This window comes from Salmo salar, chromosome ssa20 (assembly GCF_905237065.1).
Source record: "Salmo salar chromosome ssa20, Ssal_v3.1, whole genome shotgun sequence".
Taxonomy (NCBI): Eukaryota; Metazoa; Chordata; class Actinopteri; order Salmoniformes; family Salmonidae; genus Salmo; species Salmo salar.
In genome coordinates this window covers 24,571,550-24,589,854 of record NC_059461.1, presented here as the reverse complement: position 1 = coordinate 24,589,854, position 18,305 = coordinate 24,571,550, and the positions used below count along the sequence as shown (strand labels likewise).

Sequence of the window (18,305 nt, the reverse complement as noted above, 5' to 3'; positions counted from 1 at the left end):
GAAACATCTCAAGGATGATCAATGGAAACAGGATGCACCTGAGCTCAATTTCGAGTCTCATAGCAAAGAGTCTGAATACTTATGTAAATATTTAGCAAACATTTCTAAAAACCTATTTTTGCTTTGTCATTATGGGGTATTGTGTCTAGATTGATGAGGAATTTTATTTACTTTATTTAAAGTCAAGGGGTCTGAATACTTTCCGAATGCACTGTAATATCTTGTAGATTGAAATAATTATTTGAAAAATAATCCCCCACTAAAACAAAAAAAATTGTGAGGAACACAGCAACAAAGTGAAGTTTTAGCTATAACATTAGCCAGACAAACAGAAAAAGAAATGAGGACAACATCCTCCAAACAGTGCTGATAAGATGACATGGTCTGGGGCTGTATGAGGAAGGGTACGTTTACAGTTGCACAACTCCAGTGTCGACAGAGGTCTGATCCAGTTCAGATAACCAAAGCCTTTATCTGGAGGTTTGAATAGGCCATGCCAATAACCTGTTTGAGACCGATAACTAACTCACTGAGCTTAGGGATCCTCCTCAGGCAACGTACCCAACATGTTACATACAGTGGTATTCAACTGGTAACTCCAATATCAACTATAGGGATCATATCCCTATAACATGAATAATAACATAAATAGTAATCTGTTTACAAATAATGTGTAACTGTACGGTTATAAAAAGTGTAATACTTACATGGTTACATTGAACAAAAATATAAACGTAACATGTAAAGTGTTGGTCCCATGTTTCATGAGCTGAAATAAAAGAAACCAAACATTTTCCATACACACAAAAAGCTTATTCCGTGTTGTGCACAAATTTGTTTACATCCCTGTTAGTGAGCATTTCTCCTTTGCCAAGATAATCCATGACAGGTGGCATATCAAGAAGCTGATTTAACAGCATGTCATTGTGTTGGGGACAATAAAAGGCCACTCTAAAATGTGCAGTTTTGTCACACAACACAATGCCACAGATGTCTCAAGTTGAGGGAGCGTGCAATTGGCATGATGATTGCGGGACTGTCCACCAGAGCTGTTGCCAGATAATTGAATGCTAATTTCTCTACCATAAGCCAACATTGTTTTAGAGAATTTGGCAGAACGTCCAGCCGGCCTCACAAACACAGACCACGTGTAATCATGCCAGCCCAGGACTTCCACATCCTGCTTCTTCACCTGCGGGATCGTCTGAGACCAGCCACCTGGACAGCTGATGAAACTGTGGGTTTTGCATAACCGAAGTCAGAAACTCTCAGGGAACATCTTCTGCATCATCTCGTTGTCCTGACCAGGGTCTTTTTTTTCCCCAACAATTGTTTACAGACAGATTATTTCACTTATAATTCACTGTATCACAATTCCAGTGGGTCAGAAGTTTACATACACTAAGTTGACTGTGCCTTTAAACAGCTTGGAAAGTTCCGGAAAATGCTGTCATGGCTTTGGAAGCTTCTGATAGGCTAATTGACATCATTTGAGTCAGTTGGAGGTAAACCTGTGGATGTATTTCAAGGCCTACCTTCAAACTCAGTGCCTCTTTGCTTGACATCATGGGAAAATCAAAAGAAATCAGCTAAGACCTCAGAAGAAAAATGATGGTTCATCGTTGGGAGCAATTTCCAAACGCCTGAAAGTACCACGTTCATCTGTACAAACAATAGTATGCAAGTATAAACACCATGAGACCACGCAGCCGTCATACCGCTCAGGAAGGAGACGTGTTCTGTCTCCTAGAGATGAAGGTACTTTGGTGTGAAAAGTGCAAATCAATCCCAGAACAACAGCAAAGGACCTTGTGAAGATGCTGGAGGAAACAGGTACAAAAGTATCTAAGTCCTATATTGACAAAACCTGAATGGCCGCTCATCAAGGAAGAAGCCACTGCTCCAAAACTGCCATAAAAAAACAGACTATGGTTTGCAACTGAACATGGGGACAAAGATCGTACTTTTTGGAGAAATGTCCTCTGGTCTGATGAAACAAAAATAGAACTGTTTGGCCATAATGACCATGGTTATGTTTGGAGGAAAAAGGGGGAGGCTTGCAAGCCTTAGAACACCATCCCAACCGTGAAGCACGGGGGTGGCAGCATCATGTTGTGGGGGTGCTTTGCTGCAGGAGGGACTGGTGCACTTCACAAAATAGATGGCATCATGAGGCAGGAAAATTACGTGGATATATTGAAGCAACATCTCAAGACATCAGTCAGGATGTTAAAGCTTGGTTGCAAATGGGTCTTCCAAATAGACAATGCCCCAAGCATACTTCCAAAGTTGTGGCAAAATGGCTTAAGGACAACAAAGTCAAGTTATTGGAGTGGCCATCACAAAGCCCTGACCTCAATCCCATAGAATATTTGTGGGCAGAACTGAAAAAGCATGTGCGAGCAAGGAGGTCTACAAACCTGACTCAGTTACACCAGCTCTGTCAGGAGGAATGGGCCAAAATGCACCCAACATTGTGGGAAGCTTGTGGAAGGCTACCCAAAATGTTTGACCCAAGTTAAACAATTTAAAGGCAATGCTACCTAATACTAATTGAGTGTATGCAAGCTTCTGACCCACTAGGAATGTGATGAAAGAAATAAAAGCTGAAATAAATCATTCCCTCTACTATTATTCTGACATTTCACAATCTTAAAATAAAGTGGTGATCCTAACTGACCTAAGACAGGGAATTTTTACTAGTATTAAATGTCAGAAATTGTTTAAAACTGAGTTTAAATGTATTTGGCTAAGGTGTACATAAACTTCCGACTTCAACTTTATCTGTGACCAACAGATGCATATCCGTATTCCCAGTTATGTGAAATCCTTAGATTAGGGCCTAATGAATTTATTTCAATTGCCTAATTTCCTTATATGAACTGTCACTCAGTAAAATCTTTGAAATTATTTAATGTTGCATTTATATTTTTGTTCAGTGTACTTTTCACTATGCATGTTTTCATAGTCTAACAATAAGATGTACTGTACAGGTGCTGCTCGCTTATGGTTTCTCATTATTATGCCAATGTGAAGTGAAATCTAAACAGATGTTCTAAATGAAAGAATAACTCAAAATGATGACTACATCCCCATTCAAGTGCTCAAAAAGTGGTCTCCCATCATCTCTAGCAAGCTATATTTTGTGAACAAGGCCCTTGGAGCACACAGGTAGTGAAGAGGAGATAGCATCTGTTTTGACGAATTAGAAATCCGACAGTATCTCTCAGTGTGTCTCTGGCAACATGTTGTAAAAGAACATGCCCATCAAGATAAAGGAACTTGTTGACGGCCATAGCTGAAGGTTAGAACTATAATAACCCCACGTGCTATTGTGGAGCCTGCACTTCCAGGAGCTGTGAGGGACATGGTACATTGACTTACAAACACAGTAGAGTAAAACACCCTCCTCCCTGTCTGTCTCTTCCTCCACATCGTATTTCTTTATGCTCAGACAGAGGGAGTGTCTCTCCGCCAACGGTACAAACAGTCTTTCCCAAAGTCAAAGATGAGGGGTTGAAAATGGGGAGGTCCCAAAGCACCTTCCCACACAGAGGCTCATAAGCCCCCATCTTAACATGGAGCCATCAAAGCATACCATGAGTACGAGTACATAGTTGCCATACTGTAGAAAGAGGATCTGCATGGGAACAGAGGGACACCACATAATTTTAACACTCATGCCTGTGATATCAATAATGAAGAAATAAATATTGCTTTGAAGTATATCTATAATGACTAAAGTGAAGTGAGAGTTCATGGAAATGTGCCCCTAATGTCTGAACAGAAACAAATAGACAATGAAAAATTGTACAAAAAAAATAATAATACCTACCCTTTTCCTCCGTTTAGCTCTGTGATTTAACGGTCTGTCCTATCACCCCGTGACTCTGATTGGCCCTTAAGATTCAGCACAGTGTGGTCGTGACGCCATCATGCTGCTCTTCATGGTACCCACTCATACTTTGGAAAACAAAGAGATGACTTCCTTTAAAGACAGGGAAAAACCGAACTCCACCACAAAGACAGGCATTGTCAGTGCTCCAATATGCCGTGACTGGCTAACAAATTTGCTGGAGCTGATAGTGGTTTAAATCAGCCCTGATTGTTGCACAAGGGAAGATTCATAAACTTCCCTGGACAGCGGTGAAACTGGATCCCTGATGTACGTACCATGGCACCAGCATAGCTCCTTTTTTCTCCCATCAGCAGATATGCTCTTGCATCCGACTCGTCAGATGGTTGTCATTGATTTTATGCCCTGTCCTCATATTATGTGTGAGTGGTTAGTGATTACATTCATAGCATTGTAGTTAATGTATAATAGCATACAGTTATAACAATACGCTATAAAAAAGTGATACTGCATTTTCCAGGAAGTAGCCGTGTCAAACTGTCATAGGCTTTTTGAATGGTCTTCAACGGGCAAAAATGTAGCGCATTGGTCTTCAGCACAAAAACTTCTTAAAAAGGCATCTGGCATTTGTAAATTCATCCACAAACACAATTTTATATACATCTTAAATGACCATATTTTCACGAATTTTATGACAATCGATAAGCCCATTCAAAAGTTTAGGGGACTGACCCCGGAAGTGCTGTAATGTCGCATCGCTTTCAGAGCCTATATGAAGTAAGTTATTTTAGATGATATTCAAGTCACAAAAGCTTTAAAAAAAAATTTAAAGGTCAAAGCATAGGTAAGAGACGAAATGAGGTCATTTCAAAAGGCATATAGGTCAATATACCTTATCAATTGCAACGATTAAACAAATAATTTTTTCAAACTCTCACCATAGATTATTAACAACCACACATCATTTTCAGAAATAGACACCTGGCTACAACTCTAACAACACTCATGTGAGCAGTGTGCTTTGAGGTGACTATCCATTATGAACTATAGCGCCCTCTATTGGTTCTAATGCAAGGTACAGACTGGTCTTCCCACATACTTTAAGACTGTCACTGAGGGCTCTCACTCCATTAAATCACATTGTTTAACAATAATAATAGAATCCAGTACATACATCATTTATCACCTGCATTTTATTTAAGCTCCAGTGTTATATACACTGTAGCAGCATTACCACAATCATTTAACATTCTTGTGCTGTAGATGGCACTCTAGTCATAAATCTTCCCAGTTTCCCCCGGCGTTTTGTTGTGCGCAAAAAAGCAGCAAAGATGTAACATGATGAACATCCCTAGATAAGATATAAATTCACCAAATCTCCATTAACACAATCACTCTTATTCATGGGGCATACATAATAATTAAAAGTACATTATATTGAAATGATCACAGTCAAGTTATACAAGCTAGACAATAAGCATGGGTTTAAGACTTATTTTTCCTTAGATCTCTAGGGCTAATGTAATGTGTCTGAACAAAACCTGTGGATACTTTATCAAAAATGATTCAGAAGCTAAAGTAAATAAGAGTCAATACCTGAACCAGATTAGTCTAATGACCATTTGATTTCCATCCATTCCATGTAACTATCCATTTCTATCTCCAAGTTTCTTAGAAAAGGTCCGTTCTGCTCAACATTAACACATAGGAGCAGTGTTGTTTGAAGAGGGGGGGGGGGGTTGAAATATCTGGCGAGTGGTTTTTAATGGAATTAATTCTATCAACTGTATGACCAGCATTTCTTAAAAAATAAGATTTCATTAAAATTGAATGAAATGCATAGAACAGAAATGGCATTTCATTTGTATAGTAAGTAACATACATTACATTTGTCTGGAGTTCCCCTTTTCATAAATAGTGATAAACGATATGCCAGAAACATCAAATGAATGAACCTTCAGCTGTCCAGTATTGTTGTCAACAAGATTGACTTTAATCAACCTAAAATGTGTTACTGTGTTGCATATTCATTTACATAAACAATAGCTGTGATATTTAGCAAAAACATCTGTGTAACTCTATAAAAACACCCACCCACAGGGCTCAAAAGGACTTAAAATTGAAATATAGAGAAATGGTCATGCAGTGTGCCAACTTCTCTCCATTATGAATACTGCAACATTGTAGGTTTGACCACTGCTCACCTGCTAGTCTCAGTTCAGACTAAATGTCCCCTTTAACCAAACACTTCAGCCTTCACAGAAACATTTGAAGAAATTCTCATCTCTACCTCTTATGAAAAATGCTGGAGGCACAAAGTGACTTTTTAAACATCATAAGGCAATAAGCCTCAAGACAGCTAAATGACTAGCTCAACTAAAGTAGTCCAAAGAATAAGAAGCTAAAGCATTTTTGGTTGCAGATTATGCTTGGAATGAGAGGACTGCCAATAAGTACGAGGACAAGAGTGAGTGCTTAATTTTACAGGTATGTTCACCACTACAGGTTTGCAAATAGGAATCATACAATACAATGCATATCTTTGGGATTTTTAACAAGGAATAAACCTATATTTGAGGGATTGTGACCTTCGGCGATCTCATAGAACCATCTGTACTTCACTGGTGAAAAAACCCCAACAACATTTAATTAAAAGCAAACAAACAAATCTTGCAGCTTTGTGGATTACAGCAATATGTGGAGGAATGTCTGCCTTCTGAGCGGAAAACTCAGAGCCAAGAGGCTGGGAAGAGAGCAGGGAGAGCACAGGAAGTGACTAAAATGGGCCAAAACAATTCTAATAAATAGAGCGTGCCAACCAGCTGACCTGGTAACCCATTAGTAATGGACCCATTGTCCCAGACTGTACCCAATGCTTAAAGGAGTCGCCCGATTAACTGCCCTGGGCTGCAGTGGTACTCATTCCAAATTCTGCTGTCTGGAACATTGAATGTTTATTTTTTTATTTTTTTTATAAATAGTAGTTTTGAGAATGTCAAATTTGCTCATCTCACATAAAATCCCTCTAATAGAGATTTAAACTAAGTACATTATTACAAGCATGATATTTTACTCAAAAGCTAAATATGAACATCACAGATGTGTCTGAATGCAGAGATGAGGCGGTCCATGCCACCAGCCTCTTAAAGGTTTGGTTCACCTGAGGACCTGCATAATGAAATGCCTCCTGGGAAACAATCGCTCACTAAAATATACAAACGCTGCCTCTTCTCTGCAACAGATTGTTATATAACATACTCTAACACTCACATTGGTGAGAGTCCAGAGCATACTACTGCGCTCAAACAAGGCTAATATTTGGGCTGTTATGGCCTATACACCTTTATTATTGAGAGGGATTCTAGTAACCTCTCAGGAAAGGGAGGCAATACTCACTTCACTGTGTGGTCAAAAATAAACTACTGAAACTGAACTACTAATCTACTGCAGACTTTGACTGGCGCAGAGGTTTGAATGAAGACCTATCTAAAGTGAAAAAAACCCAGCACAACATTTAGGGGTTCAGCCAAAAGGAAATGTAACTCTCAGAACTGCACTTCCAACACAGAATAGAAAAAAGGCCCTCATCTTGAAAGGTTTAGGCTAGCTCAGATTATAGGCACATTGTACGATACCAACCTTCTGGCCAAGGAAAAATAACATGGTCCTATTTCAGTACATTTGGTTTTGATGAGTGGTTTCTTGCTATGATTGATGAAAAGGTAATATATAAAGATCATATGATTTAATCTACATTTCAATGGCAAACAATGATTATGTTAATGGTGACGGATCCAATCCGTTTCTATTAAGGACCTGGACAACACAAACAGCTTTGAAGTTGTGGCTGCCTTCAATGCTAAAGAGGCACTTTGAAAGCGCAATTGTGTCTACTGTGCAGCGAAACTCAGGAATGTGTTCAATAAATCAGTCCTTTATAAATACACAAGGAAATAAAACAAGCAAACAGCTATGTGTCTCTTCCAAATCCATAAAATGCAAGCCCTGGTAAGCAAATCAAATAAATAAAAAGTTCCCATATCAGATCTACAACATACTGTATGAATGTAACCCAACATAATCATGAAAATACTGTCACCAGATAGTGATAGACCAAGTTGGTAGTGTTGTGTGCTTAGTGAACGGGTGATTTGGGAAAAGGGCCTATAGCCATATGAAGATTACCTTTTCTCTGTATACATCTCTATGCAGTTCCTGTAACAGCCTTCACTCCTCTAATGAATGACAGTGCACAATGGAAGGGCTTGCTGGGTAGGAAAGTGAAGGGTAAGGAGTGCCACGGTGTACCACAGCAAGTCTTTCAAACTTCCTCCATTGCAGTGACTTCCCTTTGAGTTATTATACAAAAGCACACAGATATAAATTATGAACACGATGTCACCATGAGGCTTTTTGCATTGATTCCACAGGAGAACCAGGAGCCTCTAGTACAGGTGTGGTCACATCGCGGTCTCCACAGCCCTTCCTCAGACTGGGCCAGCTGGCCCAGCCTCTCGCTCCATCTGCTGCTTGGTCAGGACGTACTTAAAGAACTCATAGACTGACCAGGCGATGGCAGTAGAGGGCATCTGGTATATGACCCGGGCCTGGATTCCTTTGAAGAAGGCAGCCGCGCCACCGAGGCGATACACTGTCCTGAAGGCGTTGGCCATGCCTGTGAGGTGACCACTGATGTGTATGGAGCTGAGCGCTACGTTCTCCTGTGTGTTGAGCAGGGTCTTACACACGTCCAGCGGGGTGGTTATGGCTGCAGACACAGCCCCCGCCGCAGCCCCAGACAGCACGTGGCTACCGGGGTGGTACTGTCTGTGGGGGTTGAGCCGCTCCTGCATCAGCTCATAGGTCATGAAGTGGACAGCCTGAAAGGGAATGTTCATGGCCAGCTGTGTGCTGTAGCTGCGGTAGAAGGCTGTGAGCCCCTCAGTGCGCTGTATAGTCCCAACGCAGTCCAACAGGTTCCGGTAGGGAGAGTTGTACATCTGCATCCGCTGTTTCACCACTAAGACACCATGAAGGACAGCACCACCACAGACAGGGGAACAAAGAGAAGGGGGTTAATATACTGTATAACCCCCCCCCGCTAGAACGGCTTGTTACCATCTCGATTTCTAATTGAAAAAGTCACAAAAAAAACAAAGCCCCCTTTGAAAGCCTTACCTTCAGCTGGGTTCATGACTGCATCATGCAGCACAGTGGCCACACAGCCTGCCAGTCCTAGTTGGAACAAAGACAGTCAGTCAGGCCTCCGCATGTAACCACCCATCAACATACAATACCTCACGTAATAATACATCAGTTCTCACCAAGCCAATTCTTTATACTGTTAGTTTATCAAAACTGCCAGCACAACTACCAAAACAATTAACTTCTTCCTGTGCCATGTTCCCTGACCTTCCAGTGGTCAGTATGTAATGCAAGTTAGAATTCCAAGGGAAACAGAACTGTACTGCACCATTGGCTATGTGGCTGTTTCCTCCATTCTGAATGACCTCGCTGAGTGTACGCTTGACATGTTCGTAGCAGGCAAAGTAGAGGGCGTGGGCAGGGCCGGCCCCCAGCATTGTGATGTTGAGGCCCCTCAGGGGTCTGAGGAGACCCTCCGTCCGGATGATCCTTCTTAGGGCCTCATACACGCTGCTGTACTGAGCCTTAGGGTCTGGCTGCAAACTTTGCATCCTGGTCTAGAGAAAGAAGAGGGATATTTTAAGTGAGATCGCCTACTTCTCATGAAGTAGGCTATACAACCTGCTAAACTACAGACTGTAGTCAAACCTACACACTCACCTAGGCTGTCTGTTTCTGAGGTAATTGTTTCTCCAGTGATCGGATGTCTCATCATGTTTTTGATAATATCTGTTCTTGGCAGAACTCATGTCCTTTCTGAGTGATGTGTGTCTGTCCCAGGCCTAGGATGGGGGGCTGTGGCAGTTTTGTTATACCCTGACACGCCAAGTTATTTGGACAGCACAAACAATGTTTTTATTTAGCCCAAAAGACAAGCCATTTTTATCTTTCTTTGCATATTGCCTTGCGTTTCCTTCCACCGCCCCAACAATAAAATATCAATTACATTTCCTTCAGATACATCTGGAGGCTTGAGGGGTTCATACAACTTTGAGTTTGTCAAACTGAACTAAAACTCGATACAAATCACAGACATTGTTGAGCTCTACCTCAAGGAGACAATGATTTCTGCATGTGCATTCAAGACTGCTTCTGTAGTCATCTTTTACTTCTAGGTGACATTACTTATCTCGCATTTATCTCTCAACGCATCTTTGAAAGGGTGAATCCAATGTCTTATCTGTAGTCTATACAACTATACACTGAGTATACAAAACATGAACACCTGCTCCTTCCATGAAAGACTGACCAGTGTGAATCTAGATGAAAGCTATGATCCCTTATTGATGTCACTTGTCCACTTCAAATCTGTGTAGATGAAGGGGAGGAGACAGGTTAAAGAAGGATTTTTCAGCCTTGAGACATGGATTGTGTATGTGTGCCATTCAGAGGGTGAATGGGCAAGACAAAATATTTAAGTGCCTTTGAACAGGGTATGGTAGTAGGTGCCAGGCGCACCAGTTTGTGTCAAGAACTGCAATGCTGCTGGGTTTTTCACACTCAACAGTTTCCCGTGTGAATCAAGAATGGTCCACCACCCAAAGGACATCCAGCCAACTTGACAACTGTGGGAAGCATTGGAGTCAACATGGGCCAGCATCCATGTAGAACGCTTTCGACACCTTGTAGAGTCATGCACCGGCAAATTGAGGCTGTTCAGAGGGCAAAAGAGGGTGCAACTCAATATTAGGAAGGTGTTCCTAATGTTTGAGAGAGAGATATATATAGATATATATAGATAGTACTGTTATTACTTAGGCAAAAGGTATGGAATAAACTTGCCTACCCACCATAACAAGGCACACCAACTAGCCAGAGACAAGATTAGACAATTGAACTGGAAACAACGACCTTCATTCATTTATCAAACACGCGTACGTGCAGATTTGCTCAAACAATTCCGTACAAGGACTTTGATCCTACTCCAATATGTGGGCAGCTCTGGTCCTCAACGGTTAAGGTTTTTGTGTTAACCTTTTTTCCGCATCTGATCGACGCCTGGGAGAACAGAGAGATATTGTCACAAGGGGACAAACAAGTTAGCCTAGTGAGCGTACTTTTGTAAACAAAAAAAGGCTCTACTCGGGAAAACCTGGCTCACTAAAGTGGCTCACTATTTAACAATGTAGGCCTAATCCTTGAGTGAGTTAGGATTCAGCCCTTAGTTACCAGCAGCAAGCCTACTGCATGTCTGCAGCTTACCTCCCCATTATGTTATTATCTCATCCAAGTAATTCCATCTACTTAGCAGCTTTGCTCTAGAGAAACCACCACACAGGACAGCTTCACAGGATTATCTCTGCATGATATCAGTTAGGGTGCATGATGTACTGTATTACAGACAAATATACCATTTTGAAGGTTTAGATTTAATACTATTTACTTTAATAATAATATAATCACATTCCTGCAGAAGTGCTACAGTAGTTGAGCTCTAAGGGGAAGAAAATAAAACACACAAGCAGTTGATATGTGTGGAGAATGAGATCTACCTGCAGACGGTAGGTGGGAAGGGGGCTCAAAGCTGTAATACTGATACATGCTGGACCTCTGCCCAGGTTCTGGCCACCCCCTGGCAGATCATACTTTAAGTGACAAGTGTCCCTCTTAAGCACCACTGAAGCGAAATGTTTCTAAAAAAGAAATTGAGCAAAGAGGTGAAGAGTACAGAATGAGACTGCTGTCAAACATCTTACTATTTTTTGATACTCTATGCTCATTAAGTACTTCTGGGCTCAGCCTTGCAGAGAGAGAGAGACTGCCTGCCTCTGTCTGTAATCATTAGGCAACTTGACAAAACAGAGCTAGCTTTATCCCAGTTGGCGTTTATCACAGTGACGGTACAACGCCTCTGGCCATTAAAATGGCTACTCTTTCTGGCTGTGCCGTGCCAAAGAACCAGGAAACTAGCCTGTTGATTGAATATTAGACAAACTTGGGGACCTTACTTCATTTGGTTTATTTCCTCACCTTGTCCGACAATTAAGTAATGTAAAATCTCCAACAATGTAATAATTAGGAGAAATAAATCTGCTGCATGGCACACAATGAGTCATTTGTTTGCGTTGTTCTACTGCCACTGATCTTAGTTTACTACCAGGAAATGCATTCCTGATGGGCTTAAAGGCACAGAGCAGTCAAAGACGTGATTTTCCTGTGTTTTAAATACATTTCCACACTAAGAGGTTGGAATAATACTGAAATTGTGAAAATGACAACGCCCTTTAAACGTAAGAGCGGTTTGAAAAGGCCGCTGGAAATTTCAGCCTGCTTTGGTGGGATGGTGTTTTGGCCTGCCTGACAATATAAGTTAATAGACCAATAACAAAGTGGGTTCCAAACCTCTCTGCCAATAACAGCTACTTCAGGTTACATATCCCTCCCATTAGTCTCGTACAATGAGGCACCTCACTCGCAGTCCTAGATAAATTCTTGCTTGAGAAATTGCTCTTCACAAAGAAGCGTTGTTCTAACATTTTAATTGAAAAGAAATCGCAGTAAGGTACTTATTTTTTTACTAGAAATGATTTGATATTGAGATAAAAAACAGCTGCATTGGACCTTGAAGAACTACTTCATAAGAGGAAGCAGTAGATTTCTCAACATAAGACATTTTGGTGATGACACAGTAATAAAACTATGAGTAAATATATGCTACCAGGATCTAGGGCTAGGCTAACTCTGAAGCCATTATAACACAACTATACGCCAACTCCCATCTCCAATACAGCCACCTGATCAACTCAAATAGTTTCAGTAACTGTATTTCTTACAGAAGATTTTGGTTCAAAAACTCTTTCAGTTTTAACATTAATGGCACCCTTCCAACTGGCGAGGAGGAAGGGGACCCATTGGGCACTGGAGTGGAAAAACCGCACCAGCTCATCCTGCTTGTTTTGGGCTGGAGAGAAATGCAGGGCTGGCGACAGCACAATTCATTAAGGTTCTATGGCCAGCATAAGAAGTACTGTTTTTTTCCCCACTCTTCCATGACAATGAATGGATGTTGTAGTGTAGACATGGGGCAGGGAATCTCCGTTTCTCTTCAGCAGGGAGTGACTCATCAGTAGCAAGCTAACTTCAGAAGCCTGAGAAACCTCACACACTGTAGCGGTTAAAGTCACCCTACTGTGATAGAACTGGGAGACCAGATCCTACTGGTGGCTGTGGACGTCAGTGTATTCTGTGTTTCTTTTAAATGAAAAGTAATGATTAAATGTGTGTGCATGGCATGAGTGTAAATGCATTTCAGGAGTTAATCCCATGGCTTGCAGAGGCTGTATGGCAGTTTGCTAATCAGCTGTATAAGAGAAAGACAGTGCACACACCCTTTTTCTGACTGATTCCAAATGCTTACGCCCATTGGGACATGAAGATAACACTTCTACTAGTAGCACAGATGGACGTATAGTTACTAGAAGTAGGCCTATATTATATCTACTTAACTCTAAACCTTACCTTCATAAAAAAAATAAGTTCATAGCAGGGTCGTCCACAAAATGAGTGCCTTTTGCATCCATTTGATACGTTAAGTAGAAATTGTGCACCAATATTTAATTTTAAGAGGAATAAGACTTGCTAAAGTGCCAAAATGCAGCATTTTGACATGTCCCTCTGTGCATCCTCTGACTTCTAGGAAGATTAACGCACTTCAACATTATTGTAAAGCCCTCGTTAATCTTGTTGCTTTGACAGTGATTTCTGAATATTACTTAGTTCATTTGATTAGTGATTCATTTTAAGGTTAAAAAAACCTGTCCTCCATTTTAAGGTCAATCCTGTTACGTGAATTTAACACATTTTAATATGGTGAAACTATTCCTTTTGAAAAATGAAATTCTAAAAGAAACATTGAATAGCCAAATCATAGTGAGCTGCTTCTACTCTTTTACTACATTTTCTGGTGTTTTGTGGTGGAACACTGAGCGGGTCGAGCATAACACATCTCGAGCATAACACATGTCTATTACCCATAGACAGGCTAGAAATGTTTTAACAATGTAAAATGTTTTGTGAAGCTTGCATTCAATTGCCCCTCCCTGTTTCACACAAGCAGCTTCCATTCCCCTGTCACAAGGGGATTTTCAACCCTGTCACTTTATTTTGCACTTAAGTCATTTATTTTTTTGCCTCGAGGGGAAAACATTTTTTGTTTGTTAATTGAACAAGTTGAACATGTGATCTTTATGACAGAATGTTAAAATTAGGTGAAATACAACTTTTTCTCACCAAGTTACAGTACTCAAAAAGGCACCTAATTGGTGGAACAACCCAGCAGCTGAGTTAATGAAACACTGTGGCTAGGTTTGGCTGTGTTGACTAGACGTGTAAAGTCTGGCTCTAAAACCTTGAGTTGTAAGATGGGCAGCATGAAAGGTCCAACTACAGATTCTTGCAGTTACATAGGAGGAAGTGGCGACAATGACTTGTGTAACCCTGTTGACACACAGGCTAATTTGGCTCCATGTCCGATCATCTCATTCTGATGGTCTGACTGATTAAAAATGTTGGACCATGTAGCCTATGCCTTTTTTTTGCCACAAGCTTTATTCTCTGTAGGTAGTCAGTGTTCTCTATTGATGTGGCAAGTCAAACATGTTTCAATGTACATGCAATGTACTTAAATAAAAATGTATGAATGAACTTCACTGAATGATCTGGGAAACTACTGGTATGCAATTAGGGGCATAGCGGGGTACACAGTTCAAAGCCAATTACTCATTACTTGTATGTCCTCTTATACTATAGGTTACCTAGAAGGCTATAAAAACTTTGACTAGTCCAGAAATAAATGATTTGGTTTAGTATATTTTACAATAACCACTAGCTACAGTTGGCCACAATGTCACCTAAATTTGAGCATCTTTGACTGCTCTAACCTGGCACACAGCCATGTGACCTTCACCTGTTTGCCTCAATTGTCTGACAACCAGTTTAATAAGTTCAGATGTGGGTAAGATAAAGAGTTGTATAGAACAAATGGGCACTGAGTGGGTAATGTCAGATAACTATGTCTACAAGTCCATGCTTCACTCTGAACTTGAAGGTTGTTGGATTTAAAAGTTTTAGCAAACAAGCTAGCTAACTTAGCTAGTTAGCAGCTGTAGCTAAGTGTGCGGCTAAATACTGGAAAGGTTCAATTGCATGATGTTTCATTAACAGGGTGAGTACTTTCAGGGAGGATTTCACATATGCGAGCGAGTGTCTTGCTATGCAAAGGCATGTCTCATAACGCGTAAATTGGCTGGCTAGTAGCTGGCTAATTAGCGCTAGCGTCTAGCTAGCTAGCCAACTACCTAGCGTTCACACATTTAAACTGGTAAGGTTATTTCCTCCCCTGATTGCTGATGAGTTGGAAAGCAGAAATGCATAATGACACGAATGAAAATGGTTATTGAGCACATCACATGGCTGATGGGCTAGCAAGCCTACCTTGACAGAGTCCACGGGGTACATCACCGTGTGCTCCAGGATTCCAGCCACGGCTCCTGCTGTCATGTGGATTGTCAATGAGGCATGAGCTGGTAAACTCTCGTAGTCACCGTCGCCTTCCGAAGGCTCCCCATCTTTAACCTTAATCTCAGACATGTCCAAGGTTGCCACCACCGGGTCGGCACGCAACTCCATGCGGGGGAGACTGATCAAAAGGAGATCTTTACAAACAAGCACTGAATCGGCGGCATGGACAACCACAACATTATAAACGAGTTCCAGCGCCTACATGACGTCAGAAGAATACACGATAGCTGTCAAGTTTGAGCAATGAACATCCAGAAAATCGAAAATGAGGCGGAACCAACAGCCGGAATTGTCCAATGAAAAGTAGCCCACTAGTGCTAGCCAGTTTACAGAATTGAGAGCGCTTTTCAATGAGGGGGCTCGATTAATCTCGTCCGGGCGCTCGTGTTGCACCGGCGGAAATTTGATCGCATTCGATTTGGAACCGGGCTACCTCCCAGACGTGAGCCAGGTACGCCGCTCTGTCAAACGGCGAAGTCTGCTCAAAACAAAAATGACTTAGTTAAAAACGTGGAATTAGTAGGATTCTGTGTTTTCCCATGCAAAGGTGATTGCTTTAGGAAAAAAACGTGTTATCTGCCTTCCCAGTGAAACTTATAACATTTGTTTTATGGAAAAGTTGTGTTTCTGGAAGATGCATCATGCTGCTGCTTTGTTGACAACGTGACCGAGCCCAGCAGATTACTGTTAATTTTGAGAAAGTCGCTCCTCCCTCCTTTCACCCAATGCAGTGATGGGCCATTGACCGGTTCAACCCTGGGCAACTTAAATAACAACCTCATTGATCATAATATGGACAAAGGGGTCACAAAGGTCATTGATTCCTGTCTATTTCAAAAGTAATACATGTTTACCCTTATTAAAACAACCTACATTGCCAATATAATACAGCATGTGGCATGAGAAATCACTCAAAATATCATCAACATGAGCTGAGTGCTGCTAACATGGAGAAGCCTACAAGGAGTGGAAACAGGCTAGGCTGCTGCACATTAAAACCCCTGCTGATGTATGTCATGAGGATAGTGATGTAGCACTTTCTTTTCCAAGCCTTTTTTTCTATGAGTTTTATTTGTCAATGGTAATCCTACTTATGATGTTAAATGCATATGACACTGCATACTGTATGCCATATTGCATGAGGTAAACTGAATTAACAAAGTAAACAGATTTACCCCGCTCTGGTTTGTTCGATTAAAAAAAAAAAAATTAGTTTTGGTGGTATGTGGTGCTATTCAATACCAGTGTTTGGTAGTAAATGTAGATTTTTACTGGGCTGGGCCATAGTGCTGTAATCCCATCAAATAGTAAAGTAGGGTGTATTCTTCACCGAGGGTGGGTGTGTAGATTAGCAAGGTTGTGGTCCCCTTATCACACACCATCTGTTCAGTACAGGGTAGTAAAGCAATCTGAAGCAGACAATGTTCAACCTCACCCTTTTTAGTAGAAGTGTGTCTACCCCATTTGTGGTTTCCTAAGTGGTTTTCCCAGACCAACAAGCCTGTATGATTGAGACTTGAGACTTGTTGCTTTGAAGTTACAGATATAGGAACTTATTTTGAGCCAGTTTGCTACAGCAGGAAAATAATCCTGCAGGCTGCAGCAACAGAAAATATGAATTATTATGTGGAGTATAATTTATGGAAATTTTGGTAGGGGTTGATACATTTTTTGAAAGGGAAAATCAAGCCTTTTTAAACCTCAAATGAAAATAAAATAAATGTGCATTTGTCACATGTGCCGAATACAACAAGTGTAGACTTTTACGTTAAATGCTTACTTACGAGCCCTTAACTAACAATGCAGAGTTTTTAAAAAGTTAGTAAGAAAAATTTGCTAAACTAGTGGAGAAATAGTATCACATTAAAATAACAATAATTAGGCTATATACAAGGGTACCAGTACCGAGTCAATGCGCAGTGGTACGGATTAGTCAAGGTAATTGAGGTAATATGTACATGTAGGTAGGGGTAAAAGTGACTATGCATAGATAATAAACAAAAAGTAGCAGCTGCATATTTGAAGAATGTGAAGGAATGGGAATGGGTGTGTGTGTGGCGTCAATATGCATGTGTGTGTGTGGGGGGGGGGTTAAGTTTGTGGTTTGAGACTTTATTTTTACTATTTTCTACATTGTAGAATAATAGTGTAGAAATCAAAACTATGAAATAACACATATGGAATCACGTAGTAACCAAAAAAGTGTTAAACAAATCAAAATAGATTTGAGATTTGAGATTCTTCAAATAGCCACCCTTTGCCTTGATGACAGCTTTGCACACTTTTGGCATTCTCTGAACCAGCTTCACGAGGAATACTTTTCCAACAGTCTTGAAGGATTTCCCACATATGCTGAGCACTTGTTGGCTGCTTTTCCTTCACTCTACAGTCCAACTCCTCCCAAACCATCTCAGTTGGGTTGAGGTCGGGTGATTGTGGAGGCCAGATAATCTGATGCAGCACTCCATCACTCTCCTTCTTGGTCAAATAGCTCTTACACAGCCTGGAGGTGTATTGGGTCATTATCCTGTTGAAAAACAAATTATAGTCCCACTAAGCGCAAACCAGATGGGATGGTATATCGCTGCAGAATGCTGTGGTAGCCATGCTGGTTAAGTGTGCCTTGAATCCTAAATAAATCACAGATTGTGTCACCAGCAAAGCACCCCCCACACCATCACACCTCCTCCTCCATGCTTTACGGTGGTATCCTCACATGCGGAGATCATCCGTTCACCTACTCTGTGTCTCACAAAGACACAGCGGTTGGAATCAAATATCTCCA

At 41.0% G+C, this 18,305-nt stretch overlaps 1 protein-coding gene across 1 annotated transcript; it reads right to left on the bottom strand.

Annotated features, from left to right (window-relative positions):
- Positions 1-5,031: 5,031 nt before the first annotated feature.
- Positions 5,032-16,163, bottom strand: slc25a37 (solute carrier family 25 member 37). Its single transcript, XM_014160158.2, has 4 exons — positions 15,434-16,163; positions 9,330-9,558; positions 9,035-9,091; positions 5,032-8,876 (listed from the first exon to the last, which is right to left on the bottom strand). The coding sequence occupies exons 1-4, from the start codon at positions 15,626-15,628 to the stop codon at positions 8,344-8,346; spliced, it is 1,014 nt and encodes a 337-aa protein (XP_014015633.1). The 5' UTR covers positions 15,629-16,163; the 3' UTR covers positions 5,032-8,343.
- Positions 16,164-18,305: the final 2,142 nt, after the last annotated feature.

Coding starts and splice junctions, on each gene's coding strand:
- slc25a37 (XM_014160158.2), bottom strand. CDS start 15,628: ATGGAGTTGCGTGCCGACCCGGTGGTGGCAACCTTGGACATGTCTGAG. Junction 9,559..15,433: donor ACCCCGTGGACTCTGTCAAG/GTAGGCTTGCTA, acceptor TTCTTTCTCTAG/ACCAGGATGCAAAGTTTGCA. Junction 8,877..9,034: donor AGTCATGAACCCAGCTGAAG/GTAAGGCTTTCA, acceptor ATGGTGTCTTAG/TGGTGAAACAGCGGATGCAG.